This window comes from Lissotriton helveticus, chromosome 3_1 (assembly GCF_964261635.1).
Source record: "Lissotriton helveticus chromosome 3_1, aLisHel1.1, whole genome shotgun sequence".
NCBI classification, from domain to species: domain Eukaryota; kingdom Metazoa; phylum Chordata; class Amphibia; order Caudata; family Salamandridae; genus Lissotriton; species Lissotriton helveticus.
The window spans coordinates 1,919,413,636-1,919,428,346 of NC_136061.1; the positions used below are offsets into that span (position 1 = coordinate 1,919,413,636).

The window sequence follows — 14,711 nt, forward strand, 5'->3', positions numbered from 1 at the left end:
CGAGTGGAGCTTGTCAGTGTGACAGGCAGCCCCAGTTCAGTTTGCTTGTTGTGCTGATAATCTTTATGGGGTTTGTAGTACACAGGCCTCTTTCTGCTGGCCTGCTTGGATAGAAGTACAACGCCCAGTGGGCCCCGAAAGGCTGCTCCATCTCATGCTAGAGACAGTGGCATATAATGTAAATATAATTTATAAAGCGCAGCTCATGCCCGGGGGTGTCTTGGCGCTATGGAGTCTGATCTAGGGTAACAGAAATAGCCACTACGAGTAGGCAAGGGGGTGAAAAAGTGCTTTCACGTGAAATGGAGCTCTGCCCAGTCAGACTTATTCCCAGCATCCATGCCCAGTACACCTTTCACCTTTATTTTCTTACGATAGAAGCTATGTCTAACAGAAGAGCAAGCAAACAGCTGCAATTCTCTCCTAGCATCCTGTTGGAGTGTTTTGCCTGCATTTCCTGTAAGCTCACTACATTTCTATTCTAAATAAAATGTACCTTGCCTTAATTAAAACATAATAACTGACAATAAGAACCGAAAATTAAATTCCATAAGACTTTGCAGACAGCAGGAACCAAGCCAGACATTTTTTTTATAAACCAGAACGTATTTCGCTCAGTGGAGAAAGCATTGGAACACCAGTTCTAATTGTAAAAACTATTTTTTAAACCATGTCACTTTAAACTAATCTTGCCATTTATGAATGAAAACACCAAACGTGCCGTTGTTGACCAATAGTTTGCTTTTGTTAAATGTTTAAATTTTGTGTCCATTTTTGTAATATTATTAGCACACATCTGGGTACTGACGACCTAAATTATTGATTTTATATCAAGACCGGAGGCTAACATTATTGCAATTTTCCTTTAATTGCTACCACTCAGCTGCCTCTTTAAAGAACTCGTACTAACTAAAAACTATTTATTCATGTTATGACAACTGTCCAGGAGCAAGAAAGGAAGTGACAGAGGGGGAAAGACAGAGGGACAAAAAAGGAAAGGAGTGAGAGGGGAGGAAATGGACAGTAGGAGAGATAAGAGGGAGATGAATGGCAAATGGACAGGAGAGTTAGAAGGGCAAAAGTGAGGAAGAAATAAATGGAATAGAGGTAGCAGACCTGTCAACTTGAACAAAAATATCACCATGTGAGGAGGGGGTGGGGCCTCGTGCCGAGAAGTACCTAGAAGGCAGTTTAGCCCCACCCCTCCTCCCCAAAAAAGTTTGCTGAGGCTGGTGCTGATGTCCTGGGGTGTTTTCACACCCCTTAATAGCACACCCCTTAATAGACTTCAGCAGTTCAAATCCTCAGAAAACAAGCTGGAAATCCACTATTTACAGTGGTTTTCATCTCAATTACCCTGCAGCCGTGTGATATCGGCCTTTCACTGTGTGACCTGTGATGGGAGCCGATATCATGTGTTACACTCTGGCACCATGTGAGTTGGCAGGTCTGGGAGATGGATGAGACGTGGTGATTGAAACTAACAGAATGTGTGTAACTGGAGAAGAAAAAAAAAGATCAGAGGAGACAAGAGAAGAGTGAGGGGAAGTTGGTAAAGAGGCAAAAGAAGTATGGAGACAAGAGAGGTGAGGACATAAGACGAGAAAGGCAACAAGAGGAGGAAGAGGAGGGCAATGGGAGGAAAGTGAGACAAAACGAGAAGCAAGACACAGGAAAGAGGAAAGGAGAGAAACAAAGGTGAGATTAGAGCAAGGTGGAAGATGAGAGAGAACAGAGGAAAGCTAGAGGTGGGATGGAAGGATAGCCCTTATACGGAAAAATGGACTTGCTCATTCACAGCCATTCTGGATGTAGGTCCAAGTGGGAGGTATTAATTTTTTCTGGCTATTCCTCTGCTTGCACCTCTGCCAAAACCCACACTTCACTTCATAGAACAGAACCTCTTTTCTATGAAACCATATCCTTGCATCCTAACAAAACTTAATTCTCTCTAACCCATATAGTAATTCTGCATTGGCTAAAATAGTCCCAACTAAAGAACACACCTAACTCTGTATTGATTTAATCTACCACAGAGAAACTGGAGTACATACAAGCAACGGCTCCTTGAGAGCACAAAACCAATCTAAATAGTCAACAATAAAAATCTGATCAACCACTAACACCGAGTTCCCAAGGTAGCATGGTGATTATTACAAAGCACTACATAAATACAATTAAAATACAATACACCACAAGTTGGGTCAGTCATTACAATAACTGGATCACTTCCTCCCTTGCCAGCGCAGGTTAAAATTTCCACTACTAATCCAGTTTCTACTGGTCCTCCCCCCTAACAAGCCAAATAACATTTGTAAGATTCTCATAACCTCACCTGTGCATATTTGCCAGTACATATCACAGCGTTCCACCGGGGCACCGTGAGACAGCCAGGATTTTGGATCAAGAAGTTATCCGCTCGACCTATGAAGGTGTCGGCATAGCCTGTCAATGACCCATCCAGGTCATGGAAAATAGCCACTTTGTCACCATCGTTGTTATTGTCTCCAAACCACTGTCCAGGCTTCCCAAAAAATACCTTTAGTCCCACCTGCGGGAAATGGGACAAGGGGTTAGCACTGCAGAACTACATCAGCAAGCGATGCAGAGGAAAGTGGAGGGAAACACAATTCAGAAATTAAAAAAAAAACATAGCTATGAAAGTTCAGCAAACACATTCCAGATAAACATCCATCACCATACTGCTGCAGGAGACATAACACATTGTGATAACACACCAATAACGAATAGAGCCTGACATCAAAACACACACAGACACTACAGAAAGACACCAGTATGCAAGTTACAGGGGAACCTCAACAAAAACATTCTAAAATATCATCAAAACAGACACTGCAGAGACATAAGTATATGCCACAAGAAACATCAACAAAACAGTGCAAATGTATCAACAAATACATTGCAAGAAAATGGCAACAAGCCTGATCGGGGAGAGGGGTTACACAGTACAGAAAGATGCCAATATACATGCAATAGAGCCTTAACAAGCATTGCAAAAAACATCAACAGAGACCACATGGTGATATAAAAAAAGCTAAGAAAGATATCAACAAATACACCAAGGAGAATTATTACAAGGTATGTTGCAGAGAAGTATCCACTAGCTCACTCTAAGAAATAGTAATAACCACGATGCAAAGACTCATCAGTAGATACACTACTGAGACAACAAACGTTGAAGAGTTGTAGACAACTGAAAGTCACCTAACGATCACTTTAGAACTAAAGTCCAGCAGCTGTGTGGTGAGTAGGTAGGAAATAGGGTTGAATGGTGTAGTTTCATTTCATCGACATCAACAAATAGAAAGATACGAGAAAATGCAATACAGAAAAAAACCATAAATACAGCTTATCCATAACATGCACAAGAGAAGAGTGAGGGGAAGTTGGTAAAGAGGCAAAAGTAGTATGGAGACAAGAGAGGTGAGGAAATTAAAAAAAATTAAAATTAAAAAAAAAAAAAAAAAAAAAACACTACAGAGACCCAAACAGGCAAACAGGAGAGGCATGAACAAACGCAGCACCAATATTAAATACACAGAAACTAATCAGCAAACAAGATCAGTCATCAACAAGCTGCATGGAGATAACAATAGGTACATCGCAGAGTTATCAGAAACACAATACAGAGTCTTCAGCAAACACACAGGCATCAATAAATGCTAGACAGATACAGTGAACCAACTACTTTGCAGGAACACATTGGCAACTAAATTGCAGCCACATCAGCAAAGACATTGCCAAACACACCATCAAGACACCAGCAAAAGAAAAACAAAATGCAGAGAGCCACCAGTAAACGCACTGTAGAAACATCCACGCAGACGAATACTGTACTGACATCATCAAATACAGAAAGTCAAAAACAAACACACTGAGGAGACATGCGCAAATGTATTTCTGAAAACCACAAACAAAGGCACTGCCGGGACATCTGTAAATAAACCGTAGAGGACATGAGGAAAAACCCTGCAGCAACCAGACATTCCACAGTATCCCGACATCTGTATAAGGAACACTGTGAAGGCCACAGAGTTCATGGTTGGGGCAAACTGTGCTCGTCATTGGGCGTTTGTTCTCCAAACTTACATTTCGCTCCATCTTGACCTCGGAGATGTTATTCTGGGGTGTGATTTGCCACGAGTTCTTCATGAAGAAACCAATGGCGCTAGAGGGCCTCTCAGCATTTGGGGTGAATTTCCGGAAGGTGCATTTTAGCAGTCGAAGTGGCCCATCGTAAATCTGGAACCCCCGGATGGGGAAAGTCCTGTGGGAAAGGCAAAGGCAAAATGTCTTTATTGCGAAACTGCAACTTGCAGTGTGAAATTCTGGCTTCTACGAATCCATGCCACTTTCCTGATAAGCAAGTAAAACGTCAAGATGATGGTTATGATGATGACCACTGTTGCTATCATCACATGAGAGAAAGTAGCAAGCTAGTATAATGATCATTTAAAGTATTATCCTGCGCATTATTTTAGCCATTTTACTGTTATTATATTAAGAATCATCAGCTTTATTCCCAAGTACTGTGATATTGATGCTAATGTAATACAAGATTATGAATAAAGGGAATGAAGTCGAAATATATGTATTGGCGTGAGACATTGGGTTAATGGTTGAGGGGGTGGAACCCTACTCAAGCAGCAACCCTTGTCAGGGTGAGGTCACAGGCAAACCCCAAATTACCTGTGCTTCACCCTCTGGTAATAATAATAATAATAATAAAGATATTTGTAAAGCGCTATGGCTGCGCCATCTCGGCGTGTCCCCGCGCTGCGAGAGCAATACTAGCCAGACACTGTGACTGACCCACATCAGAGACCAGCACCCAACTCACCTTTGGAACAGGTGAGTTTTTAACATACACCTAAACTTAGTTTCCGATTGTTGGAGGCGAAGACTGAGCGGGAGTTTATTCCAGCTTGTGGCAGCCATCACTCTAAAAGAGCGACCTCCCATTTTAGCCCTCTTAAAATGGTGGGTCACCAACGTGCCCATTCCTCAAGACCGCAGCGCTCTCCTCGGCTCATACCTAGTGATCAAATCAATAAGGTATGGGGAGCCTTCTGCCATAGGATACGGTGACATATCAGGAGGGCCTTAAACAGTATCCTTTCCTTTATTGGAAGCCAGTGGAGGGTCGCCAATGCGACTCTGGATGTCGCTCTCCTAGGTAGTCTAAGCACTAGACGTGCCACTGCGTTTTGTAATGCCTGAAGCCGCCCTATACTTTTGCTGGAAGCTCCCAAGAAGAGGACATTCCTGTGATCAAGCCGGGATGTAACCAGGGCCTGGGTCATCGTGCATCTAGCCTCCAAGGGGAGTAGGTCCAAGGTTTTATTCAGGATCTTAAGCACCCCAAAACACTTCCCCACCAACCGCCCAATATGTGCCTCATAGGAAAGTGTGGGATCTACCCAAATCCCTAGGTTTTTAGCTTCCGTGCACGGGGTAGGTGCTGTACCCAGACAGCTTGGCCACCAGTCGCACGTCCATTTGAGTTGATCACCACCGACCACCAGCACCTCCGTCTTTGAGCCGTTCAGCTTTAGGCAGTGGTTATCCATCCACACTGCTAAAGCCTGCATACATGCTCTAAAGTTGTCGGCTCCACCTGACGGTGCCTGGGAGAGGGTGAGCAGCAGTTGAGTATCATCGGCGTAGGATACTATCTCTACACCAAACGATTGAACCAAAGCTGCTAGGGGGGCCATGTAGCTTGTACAGAGCAGTCATGCTTAACTTAGAGGCAACGTATAGAGTATTCATCCAGCACTACTAACAGTATTAATGTGAAAACACAACACAACACAAGAAAAATCCCTCACCAATTTAGAAAAATAGAGTTCATTTTAATAAACAAACCAAGACGACAAAAATCAAATCAGTAGAATTCGAGATAAGCAATTTTAAAGATTTCAGTGAATATAGCACTAAAAAGCACGAAGCGGAAACTGTGGTTTTCAGTCACAGGTTCAGTCCAGCCGCAATGGAGGGAGGGCTGGCTACATCGACCCAGTTAGGCCCGATGAACAAGAGTACCTTAAATCCTGGTTGCGAAGATATGCAGAGTCCCAAGTCGAAGACGCAGCACGTTGCAGAAGCAATGCATGGTCCTGGGCCGGGGGAGATGCTTCATGCAGTGACTGTTCCGGGGGGCTGTAAAGTGTGAGGTGTTGTCCTTGAGCAGAGATGTGGGGGTTCCAAGGAGGCTGGATTGGGCAAGGTGATGTCCTTGCATGGAGCTGCATCGCCTCTCATAGGCTATAATGGGCAAAGCTAAGTCCTTGTGTCAGGCAAGTCCATACGGCAGAGAAGATGCATCAGTTCCAAGGGTGATACATCGAGCAGCAAAGGAGATGCTTGGGTTCTGCTGGAGATGACCCGCATAAGGGAGGAGATGCATCGGTTCTACTGGATTCACTGATGGGCTGGCAGAACACCTTCAGGCCCACTTCCACGGGTTCAGGACAGCGATGGCACCACTTGGGAAGGCAGGACTCACAGATGGGAGAGAATAGGTGCTGGGTTCAACATTGTTGGAAGTCTATCATGTCCCTGAGGCTTCCAATCAGGAGGCCAACCAACCAGCGCTTGGAGTCACTCTGTGCTCGTGGGTTTAGCGATGCATGTCCAGTCCTTCTACCCCAGGCAGGAGGATAGCAGAAAACCACAGCAGGGCAGCAGGGCAGAAGTCCTTCAGAGCAGCAGTCCAGCAGAGTGGCAGTCCTTTCATAAGTAGTGCAGTCCTTTTTCCTAGCAGAGCCCACAGGTCCTTAGGTATACTTAAGAGTTGGGGTCTGAGGTTCAACATTTATACCTAGTGCCCACTTTGAAGTGGAGGAAGCTTCTAAAGGATTCCACTCCCCAAGCACCCCCTTCCTCCCTGTCCTGGACCCAGAGTGTCTGGGGTCACAAACGACAAGTGACAACACCTTTGTGAGAGTGCTCAGGCAGAGTCTTTGGGATGTGAGAATGTGGTAGGTGACAGCTCCTCCTCACATTAACTCAGAGTAGCACATCCTGCCAACACCTCCCTATGTCTCACTGTCTGGGAGCAATATGCAGAAACCAACTTCCAGTTAGACCTAGGCATAAGACCCAGGATCAGGCTGCAGGCACCAAACGGTTAGTACAAGAAAATGCTATCTTTCTAAAAGTGACATTTTCAGATTTTTAATTAAAATTCTGACTTTGCCAATAAAGAGGACTTTTAATTACAATTCTTCAGACACCTAACTCAACCGGTCCACCTGCTCCCAATTAGAAGTTACAGCTGATTAAATGTAATAAGATAGCTCCAATGTTATCCTATGGGAAAAGTAGGTATTGTAGTACTGAACATCGAATTCAGGAGTTTTTCACTAACATGACATGGTAAACTTAAAAGTAAATGTCAAGCTTTTTAAATACACTGCACCCTGCCCTCTGGGTCACTCAGGGCATACCCTAGGGGCAACTTATCTGTATTAAAAAGGAAGGTTTGGACCTGGCAAAAGGTTTATTTTACCAGGTTGACTTGGCAGTTAAAAGCTACTTAAATGGGTGGCACAATCAGTGCTGCAAGTCCACTAGTAAAACACACAAGATGATGGACGGAATGTTGCACAATGGCAAAACATTCACCCCCAGTCACAGATCTGGGATAAATCCATCGTTATTTTGCTCACCAAGCCACCCCAGTTCAGACATGGCCATATCCAAATCAGTCTTGACCCTGTGCCTCATGGGAACAGTCCAGCCCGAACTGCCAAGCCATGTCTTCCCTGGACCGGAATCAAGCATCCTAGGACCGGTTTCTGGCTATCAGCCGTCTTCAGCTAGGATAGCTTGACTCCAGTAGCTTAGTGAGCACGGGACCCACGTCTGGGCATACCCTTCCCACATAGGGTGAACAGCAAAACACACAAGATGATGGACTGAATGTTGCACAATAGCAAAACATTCACCCCCAGTCACAGATCTGGGCTAAATCCATCGTTATTTTGCTCACCAAGCCACCCCAGTTCAGACATGGCCATATGCAAATCAGTCTTGACCCTGTGCCTCATGGGAACAGTCCAGCCCGAACTGTCAAGCCATGTCTTCCCTGGACCTGGACTAGTAGCATTTAATTTACAGGCCCTGGGCACATGTATTATCACTTTACTAGTGACTTGCAATTAAATTAAATAGGCCAATTGGGTGTAAACCTAGCATGTTTTAAGGAGAGATCACAAGCCCTTCAGCACTAGTTAGCAGTGGTATGGTGCGTAAAAAGCCACCAAAAACAAAGTCAGTAAAACAGGAAGGTGAATGTAAAAAGTCAGGGGATCTTCTTGCAAACAGGGCTAAGTACATCAATTGGTAGAGCACAAATCTAGCTGTGATGCAATGGATCACTGTAAATTATGTGATGTGTACATCAAGTAGGGATTACAGAGCCACCTTTCCACATATTTTAGGAATGATTTACCCAGAATCACAAAACTCTGAGTCCAGAGCTCAGACCAGAATTTAAACCTCGATGCCTAGGGAGCAGAAGCAACAGCTCGTTTGGCAAGGCTGCATCTCCTATGTTGAAATTCAAGTGTAGCAGGATGTGCTGGCTTTAGCATTAGTGGTGCCTGGTGCAATAATCTTCTTTGGTGCACCCCCCAATGGGCTTCCTTCTCCATGGATTCCCTCTCTGCCACCCTCTGACAGTACCATTAATCTTTCCATAGCGACCCTCTCACATGCATTTCATTTGTTTTAAAGTGCTATTCATACCAGTGTAGGGTGTCAGAGTACTTTACATCACATACACATTATACAGAGCCAATGAATCATGCATGTTTTAAATCAGTCTATTGTAACCTATGAACTGCAAGTAACATAAGGATCTCTGTGACAAAAGCTGTAACCCCACTAAGCTATGCACATGAAATAAAGCTCTGTGATCTGCATGGTTCACGTTCTTTGCTGCAGGCATATTAACCCTGGATGCACATGAAACACTGCAGCAGGTTCTATTAAACCCTTAAGTTATTTCGAAACACAGCTCAACTCGAGTCCGCGCCAGGTGTGGCTGCACCGGTCGCACCATCCTAAAGCTGCCCCCGATAGCTGGTAGAAACAAGGATGGCTATTAATATGTAATAGGCTGAATAACTGAAACATGGAAAATGGGGGTGCTGGAGGGTAAGGGCACACGTGAAGGCAATGTGTATTGTTTGCATGTTGAAAAAATGACTATAAAGATACATTAAAAAGGGGTGTGACCAAGATGGCGGACAGGATGGACTTATGATGAACGAGCTCCACGAGCCTCACCCACCCTACAGCATTCTGCTCCACTGAAGACCCCTTCAGACCACTCGTGCGGGTTTCCCTGTCCCGCAGCCAGGCATTGGAGAACAGGCTATGATGGGTGCCACCTCAAACTTGGCGGACTTTGTTAGACTTGTGCTCTGTTACGGTTTGTTCTTGCTCAGAGGCTTGTTTCTGCTTTGACTTGGGGAGTGAAGTTGGGTCTGATGTTCCTGTATTTGTACTTGTTTTATTGCACTTTCTCATCTTTGAACAAAGTGTATTGCTGGAGGGAGATGGGTTGAGGAGTTGTGGGTGGTTGGGTGGGGTGGGCTATGGGAAAGGGTGCACTTTGGCAATCCACTGATGGCAACAAGAGCTATTGATTCTCCCCTGTTTGCAAATTTTTTATCCTGGAATGTGTGGAGGATGAGGCCCCCTCTGCGACAGCATTGAATGTATTCGTACCGGGGGCCCAAGCACATTTATATTGCATACCTCCGGGAAACACACATGACATCAGTGGAGTAACTGTGCTTGCAGTGCCACTGGAGGGGTCAGGTGGTGGGTACTGTTTACTTAGCGTATGCGCAGGGATGTTGATCTGAGTGGCACACACAGAATCCTTTCAGATTATGCGTCAGAGAGTGGACCCAGAGGGGCAGCATTGGTAGTTGAGGGGCAGTTGGGCGGCGCGTCCATTGCTTTTGTGGCACACTATCCACCTAACATGGACCAATCTCATTTTCTGGAGACCCTCTCACCGCCACTTCACAATTTACATGCCCCAAGTCTTTGGCAGGGGGAGTTTAACTGTGCGCATCACATCCATAAGGATAGCTTCAGTCCCCCGCTCCGAGTCATGCAGGTGATCAGGACTGAGCATTCCGTTGCAGATTTGCTGATGCATACTAAACTTCAGGATATCTGCAGCTCACTAAATCCTCTTGCGTGAGAATACAATTGTTTTCTCCTGTCCAACAGCTCCACATGAGAATTGATCTCCTTCTGGGTAACCCTGAGATGCTCCCCTTTTTATGAACAGCTGAATATTTGGGTTGTATGTTATTGGACCACAGCCCTCTTCTTGTGGCATTGAGTTGGAGGCTGCCCAAACACGCATTTCAAGACTATGTATTGAGTAAGAATATAGGTATGCACATTCTCCAGTACTTTAAAGTAAATGATGACAAAGCATTGGATAGAGGGGTGGAGTGGGACACCTTTAAGGCGGTCATGTGTGGTCTCTGCATTAAGTCTGAATATGTCTTGAATGTGACCTTGCCATTAAGACTGGCAGAGGCTGAAATCCATGTTGCTGAGATTCGTTGGGGGGTGGATAATCGATATGTACTTACCGCTCTCGGGGCAGACCAAAGGGCCCTAACGGACAGACTGGGGAGACTGGACTACGTAAAGTAAACAGCGAAACAACATGCAGAGGTCAATAAGGCAGAGCATGCCTTGGCGTGGCTGCTGCGCTCTGAGAATGAGTGACCCCAATAGAAGGCCAACAGGTTTCAAACAGGTGACATACTTAAATCAGAGCCGCCCACTAATGTAGTCTTTTTCAGTTAGTAGAGCACTCTTTACCAGGAGGAAGCTGGGGTTGGAGAACCTGCACTATCAGAGTACTTGGAGAGTCTATCGATTGCCTGCCTTGACCCCCTCCATCGCGGTCTGACTAGCGCTGGATTAGATGACACACATCAAGACCCCAGGAACTGATGGACTCCCTGTGGAGTTTTACTTGACATACCTGCAAATGCTTGCCCTGAAACATTTGCAGTTGTTTCAATCGACTCGGTTTGTGGGCATCCTTCCACCATCCCTGCGGGAGGCAGTGAATATGATAACTCCATAAGCCAGATAGGGATCCATTGGAGGTATGCTTCTATCGACTGCTTTCGCTGCTCAACACAGATTGTAAGGTCCTGGGGAAGAATATTGTGAATCGCTCACTGACGCTCATCTTTAGTGTTGTCCACCTGGACCACAACAGATTTATTCCAGGGAGAAACACGTTCCTTAATCAGCCAGTTGTTTCACCTCATGAATTAGCAGTCACTTGAGACGCCCCCTGGGGAGGCCCTTTGATTGGACATTTGGCTCTTTGTGTTGGCCTTACTTGCACAGGGTTCTGTGGTGCATGGGTCTCAGCTCAGAGATATTAAAGTGCATAGATCTCCTCTATAGGGAACCGGTCGCTAGAGAGCATACTGGCAGGGAAATATTGGCACCACCAGGGATGTCCGCTTTCCCCTCTCCTCTTTGCTCTAGCTCTGAGCCTAATCAGTTGGCAGTTCCTGCAGTGGTGCATACAAAGGGGCATCTCCTGTGAGGTGATTTCACTTTACGCAGATGATGCGTTCATATTTCTGCGGGGATTTTTGTTGTGAAGTGCCTGGGGAGATGGTTGCACTGGACGATTTCAGTGGGGCCTTGGGCCTGCGGTTAAATTGGTCTAAGTCCTGTCTTTTCCCACACTGTGGAATCCCCATGGCGGAGCAGGAGGGTCCCCGCCACTCTGGTCTGCTATGGCAGTTTGACATATTTCGTTACCTAAGCATTAATGTTTACCATACAGAACGAGATCTGCTGGACGGCAATCTGGGTAGGGCCCGGGCAGGGGCATGCCACTTACTGACGTTTTGGAACGATCGGCCTCTCTCTTCAATGGGCAGGGTGTCCATTGCAAAGATGCTGACATTATCTCGGCTGCTTTACCACTTCTCAGCCCAGCCTGTCTTCCTTCCCCAGTGTTTCTTTAGAGACCTAAAGGCCCCGCTTGCAAGGGTAGTGAAATTGTTTGGGTTGGAGGTGTTGTCTTATGCGGACGACACTCAAATGACGGTGTCCATCACTCACAATGTCAGTGACTCAGCTCAAAATTTTAAAACTGCATGTAAGCAGTCGCGTCATGGATGGTACAAAACTATTTAAAATTGAACGGCGCGAAGACAGAGGTTCTGATCTTTGGTGATAAGATGGACACTTGGTCAGAGGAGTGGGTACATGTCCTACTCCTGTCTCGCATGGTAAAAACCTGGTCGACAACTCCCTTTCTTTGAACCTGCAGGTCTCCAGGACAGTGGCTACCTGCTTTGGGCTAATTAGGCTCATTAGGAAAATCTCAATATTCCTCTCCTTTGCAGCTCAAAAACAAGTTGTAGTTTCATTAATACTGTCCAAATTGGATTATTGCAATGCTCTGTATTTGGGCATTAACAAAGGACAGTTGCAGCGCCTGCAGATGGTGCAAAACGCCGCTGCAAGGCTGGTGATGGACCTGCCTAAACATCACACTGTCTCATCCTCCCTTCTTTCGCTACATTGGCTCCCTATGGAGCGCAGAATCATGTTTAAAGCTCTTTGCCTCACTCATAATGCCTATTATGGTCTTGGCCCGGTGGGTATCAGGACCTTATTTTAGCATTATGTCCCCACGAGGGATCTCAGGTCAGCAACAAAGAATCTCGTCATTGTCCCAAGGTTTAAAAGGTTGAGATGGGGTGGGTGAGCTTTTTCAACCGCTGCGGCCAATATATGGAACTCTCTTCCTGATGATCTCTCGGGTCGAAGATCACAAACCCTCTTCCAAAAGTCTTTAAAGACCAGGCTGTTCCCTTGAGGGGCTGGTTTGAGTGTTTCCTAGTCTACCTGCATATTGTCCTTTACTTTGGCGCCTTGATGCCCTTAGTCTAGGTTTAGTGCTCTAAAAGTTGTATTTTATTTCATTTCATTAATTTCTCACGGCCTTAATCTGTGGCCCTGGGAGGAAAAGAGTGCCTTGCAAAAGTTGTTCACCCCTCTAAAGAAGGCGGAATTAGGCGTGCCACAATATGAACTCCACTATGCAGCTGCAAAATTGCAGTGGCCATGCAATGGTTTGTGATGAGCACTATTCTGAATGGGCTTTCATTGTCCGAGATTATGGGTGGAAAGGACATTTTACCCTGGATTATGTGTCCTCAGTGAGATACGTGGAGGGTCGGGCACCTGGAAAGGGTGTCTAAGTACTGTTGGGATTGGTGTGTGGTCCCATGCTGCGACCCTGTACAGTATGTCCCAGGGGTGCCGCTGTGGGCACTCCCAGCATTACGCTGAATTGCTGACCGCCAAGGCACAGGCATGTGGACAGATGTTGGTGTTCTCACACTGGGGGACCTAAAGACCTGTACGAACACAAAATCCTGATGCCCTTTCAGGACCTCAGGGAGAGATACAGGATTCACAAAGGCCAGTTTTTGATGTACAATGCCTTGGTGGTGGCTATTCGGGTTGTGTGGGGACCGGACCATGCTGCCACATTCTCAGTACTACAGGTGTTATTGAGACATGGATTCAGTAGGCACGCGACCACCCTGCTCTATGGTGGATTGTTGGAACCTTGCATTCCAACCCTTCAGGCCCTAAGGGATAAATGGGCTCAATCTATTGGTAAGATGCTGGTGGACGGGCAGTGGCCCAAGCCCTGGAACAATTGCCGGTGTCTCTAGGAACTCCAGCCTGAAATACATTCAATTCAACTATGTCCACCAGACATGCAGTGCATCGCCATCATATCTTCCCAGGTGTCTCTCCAAGATGCCTCCCTACCCCTGGATTGAAGCCGACTTATATCATATGGTCTGGAACTATCCAGAGATTGCTCGCTTCTGGGGCAAGGCCGTTCATACGCTGTCTGAGGTTAAGGGTCACCCACTGCAGTGTGATCCGCTTAATTGCCCATTGGGACGGACCTTCCTGATGAGCAACAATAAGTACGTTGTTAGGTTCATCAACTTGCTGTAGAATTGTTGCTATTGCTCTGGTTGAAAGATCTTCTTAAACGGGCAACCGCTGAGACAACAACATGGAGGTCACTACTCTTAAAGCAGGGGTGGTGCCATCTCTCGATGCTTGGGATGGATATATAGATAAACCGTAGGCCAAAACAGATAAGAGACCTCCCTGAGAAGATGAGGGTTTGTGTGTAAGCTGCACCTGGCCTTTAGAGACAGGTATGGCAGCAGTTTCCGAGTATTTCCACACTCCCTAAACTTTAGGTCTTGGGAGAGGTTCTTTTCTCCACTGCCCCTCACACACATTTCTGATGGTACTAACGAAGGGGTTTGATAACCTTTCGTACCTCCCTCCCTCAGAAACTGATGACTGATTGTCTTGCTTTCTTCTTGCCCACCATTGCCGGACACCCAGCATACTACTATACCCACACCGGGAGCCTTACAGGACACTCTCGCCTTCACAAACATTTCCTCCTTTTTTCACTTTCAGTTGATGTTATTCCATTACAGCTCCTTCCTGGGGTCACTGACTGTCTCTCATAGGCATTGTGCGGTTCTTCCCCCCCCTTATGCCATTCTCCTTTCCCGAGATGGAGACTGAAAGTGGTGTTCATGTGTTGCAAATTATAT

General features: G+C 45.9%; 1 protein-coding gene across 1 annotated transcript in view; it reads right to left on the reverse strand.

Moving 5' to 3' along the window:
• The window catches only part of LOC144823963 (cell surface hyaluronidase-like), a 582,809-nt gene that overhangs the window by 226,532 nt on the left and 341,566 nt on the right, over window positions 1-14,711 (reverse strand). Inside the window, exons 17-18 of the mRNA XM_078682928.1 lie at window positions 4,111-4,288; window positions 2,336-2,551 (exon numbers count right to left, since the gene is read on the reverse strand). Coding sequence (XP_078539054.1) covers window positions 2,336-2,551; window positions 4,111-4,288 — 394 coding nt within the window. The remainder of the gene's footprint in view (window positions 1-2,335; window positions 2,552-4,110; window positions 4,289-14,711) is intronic.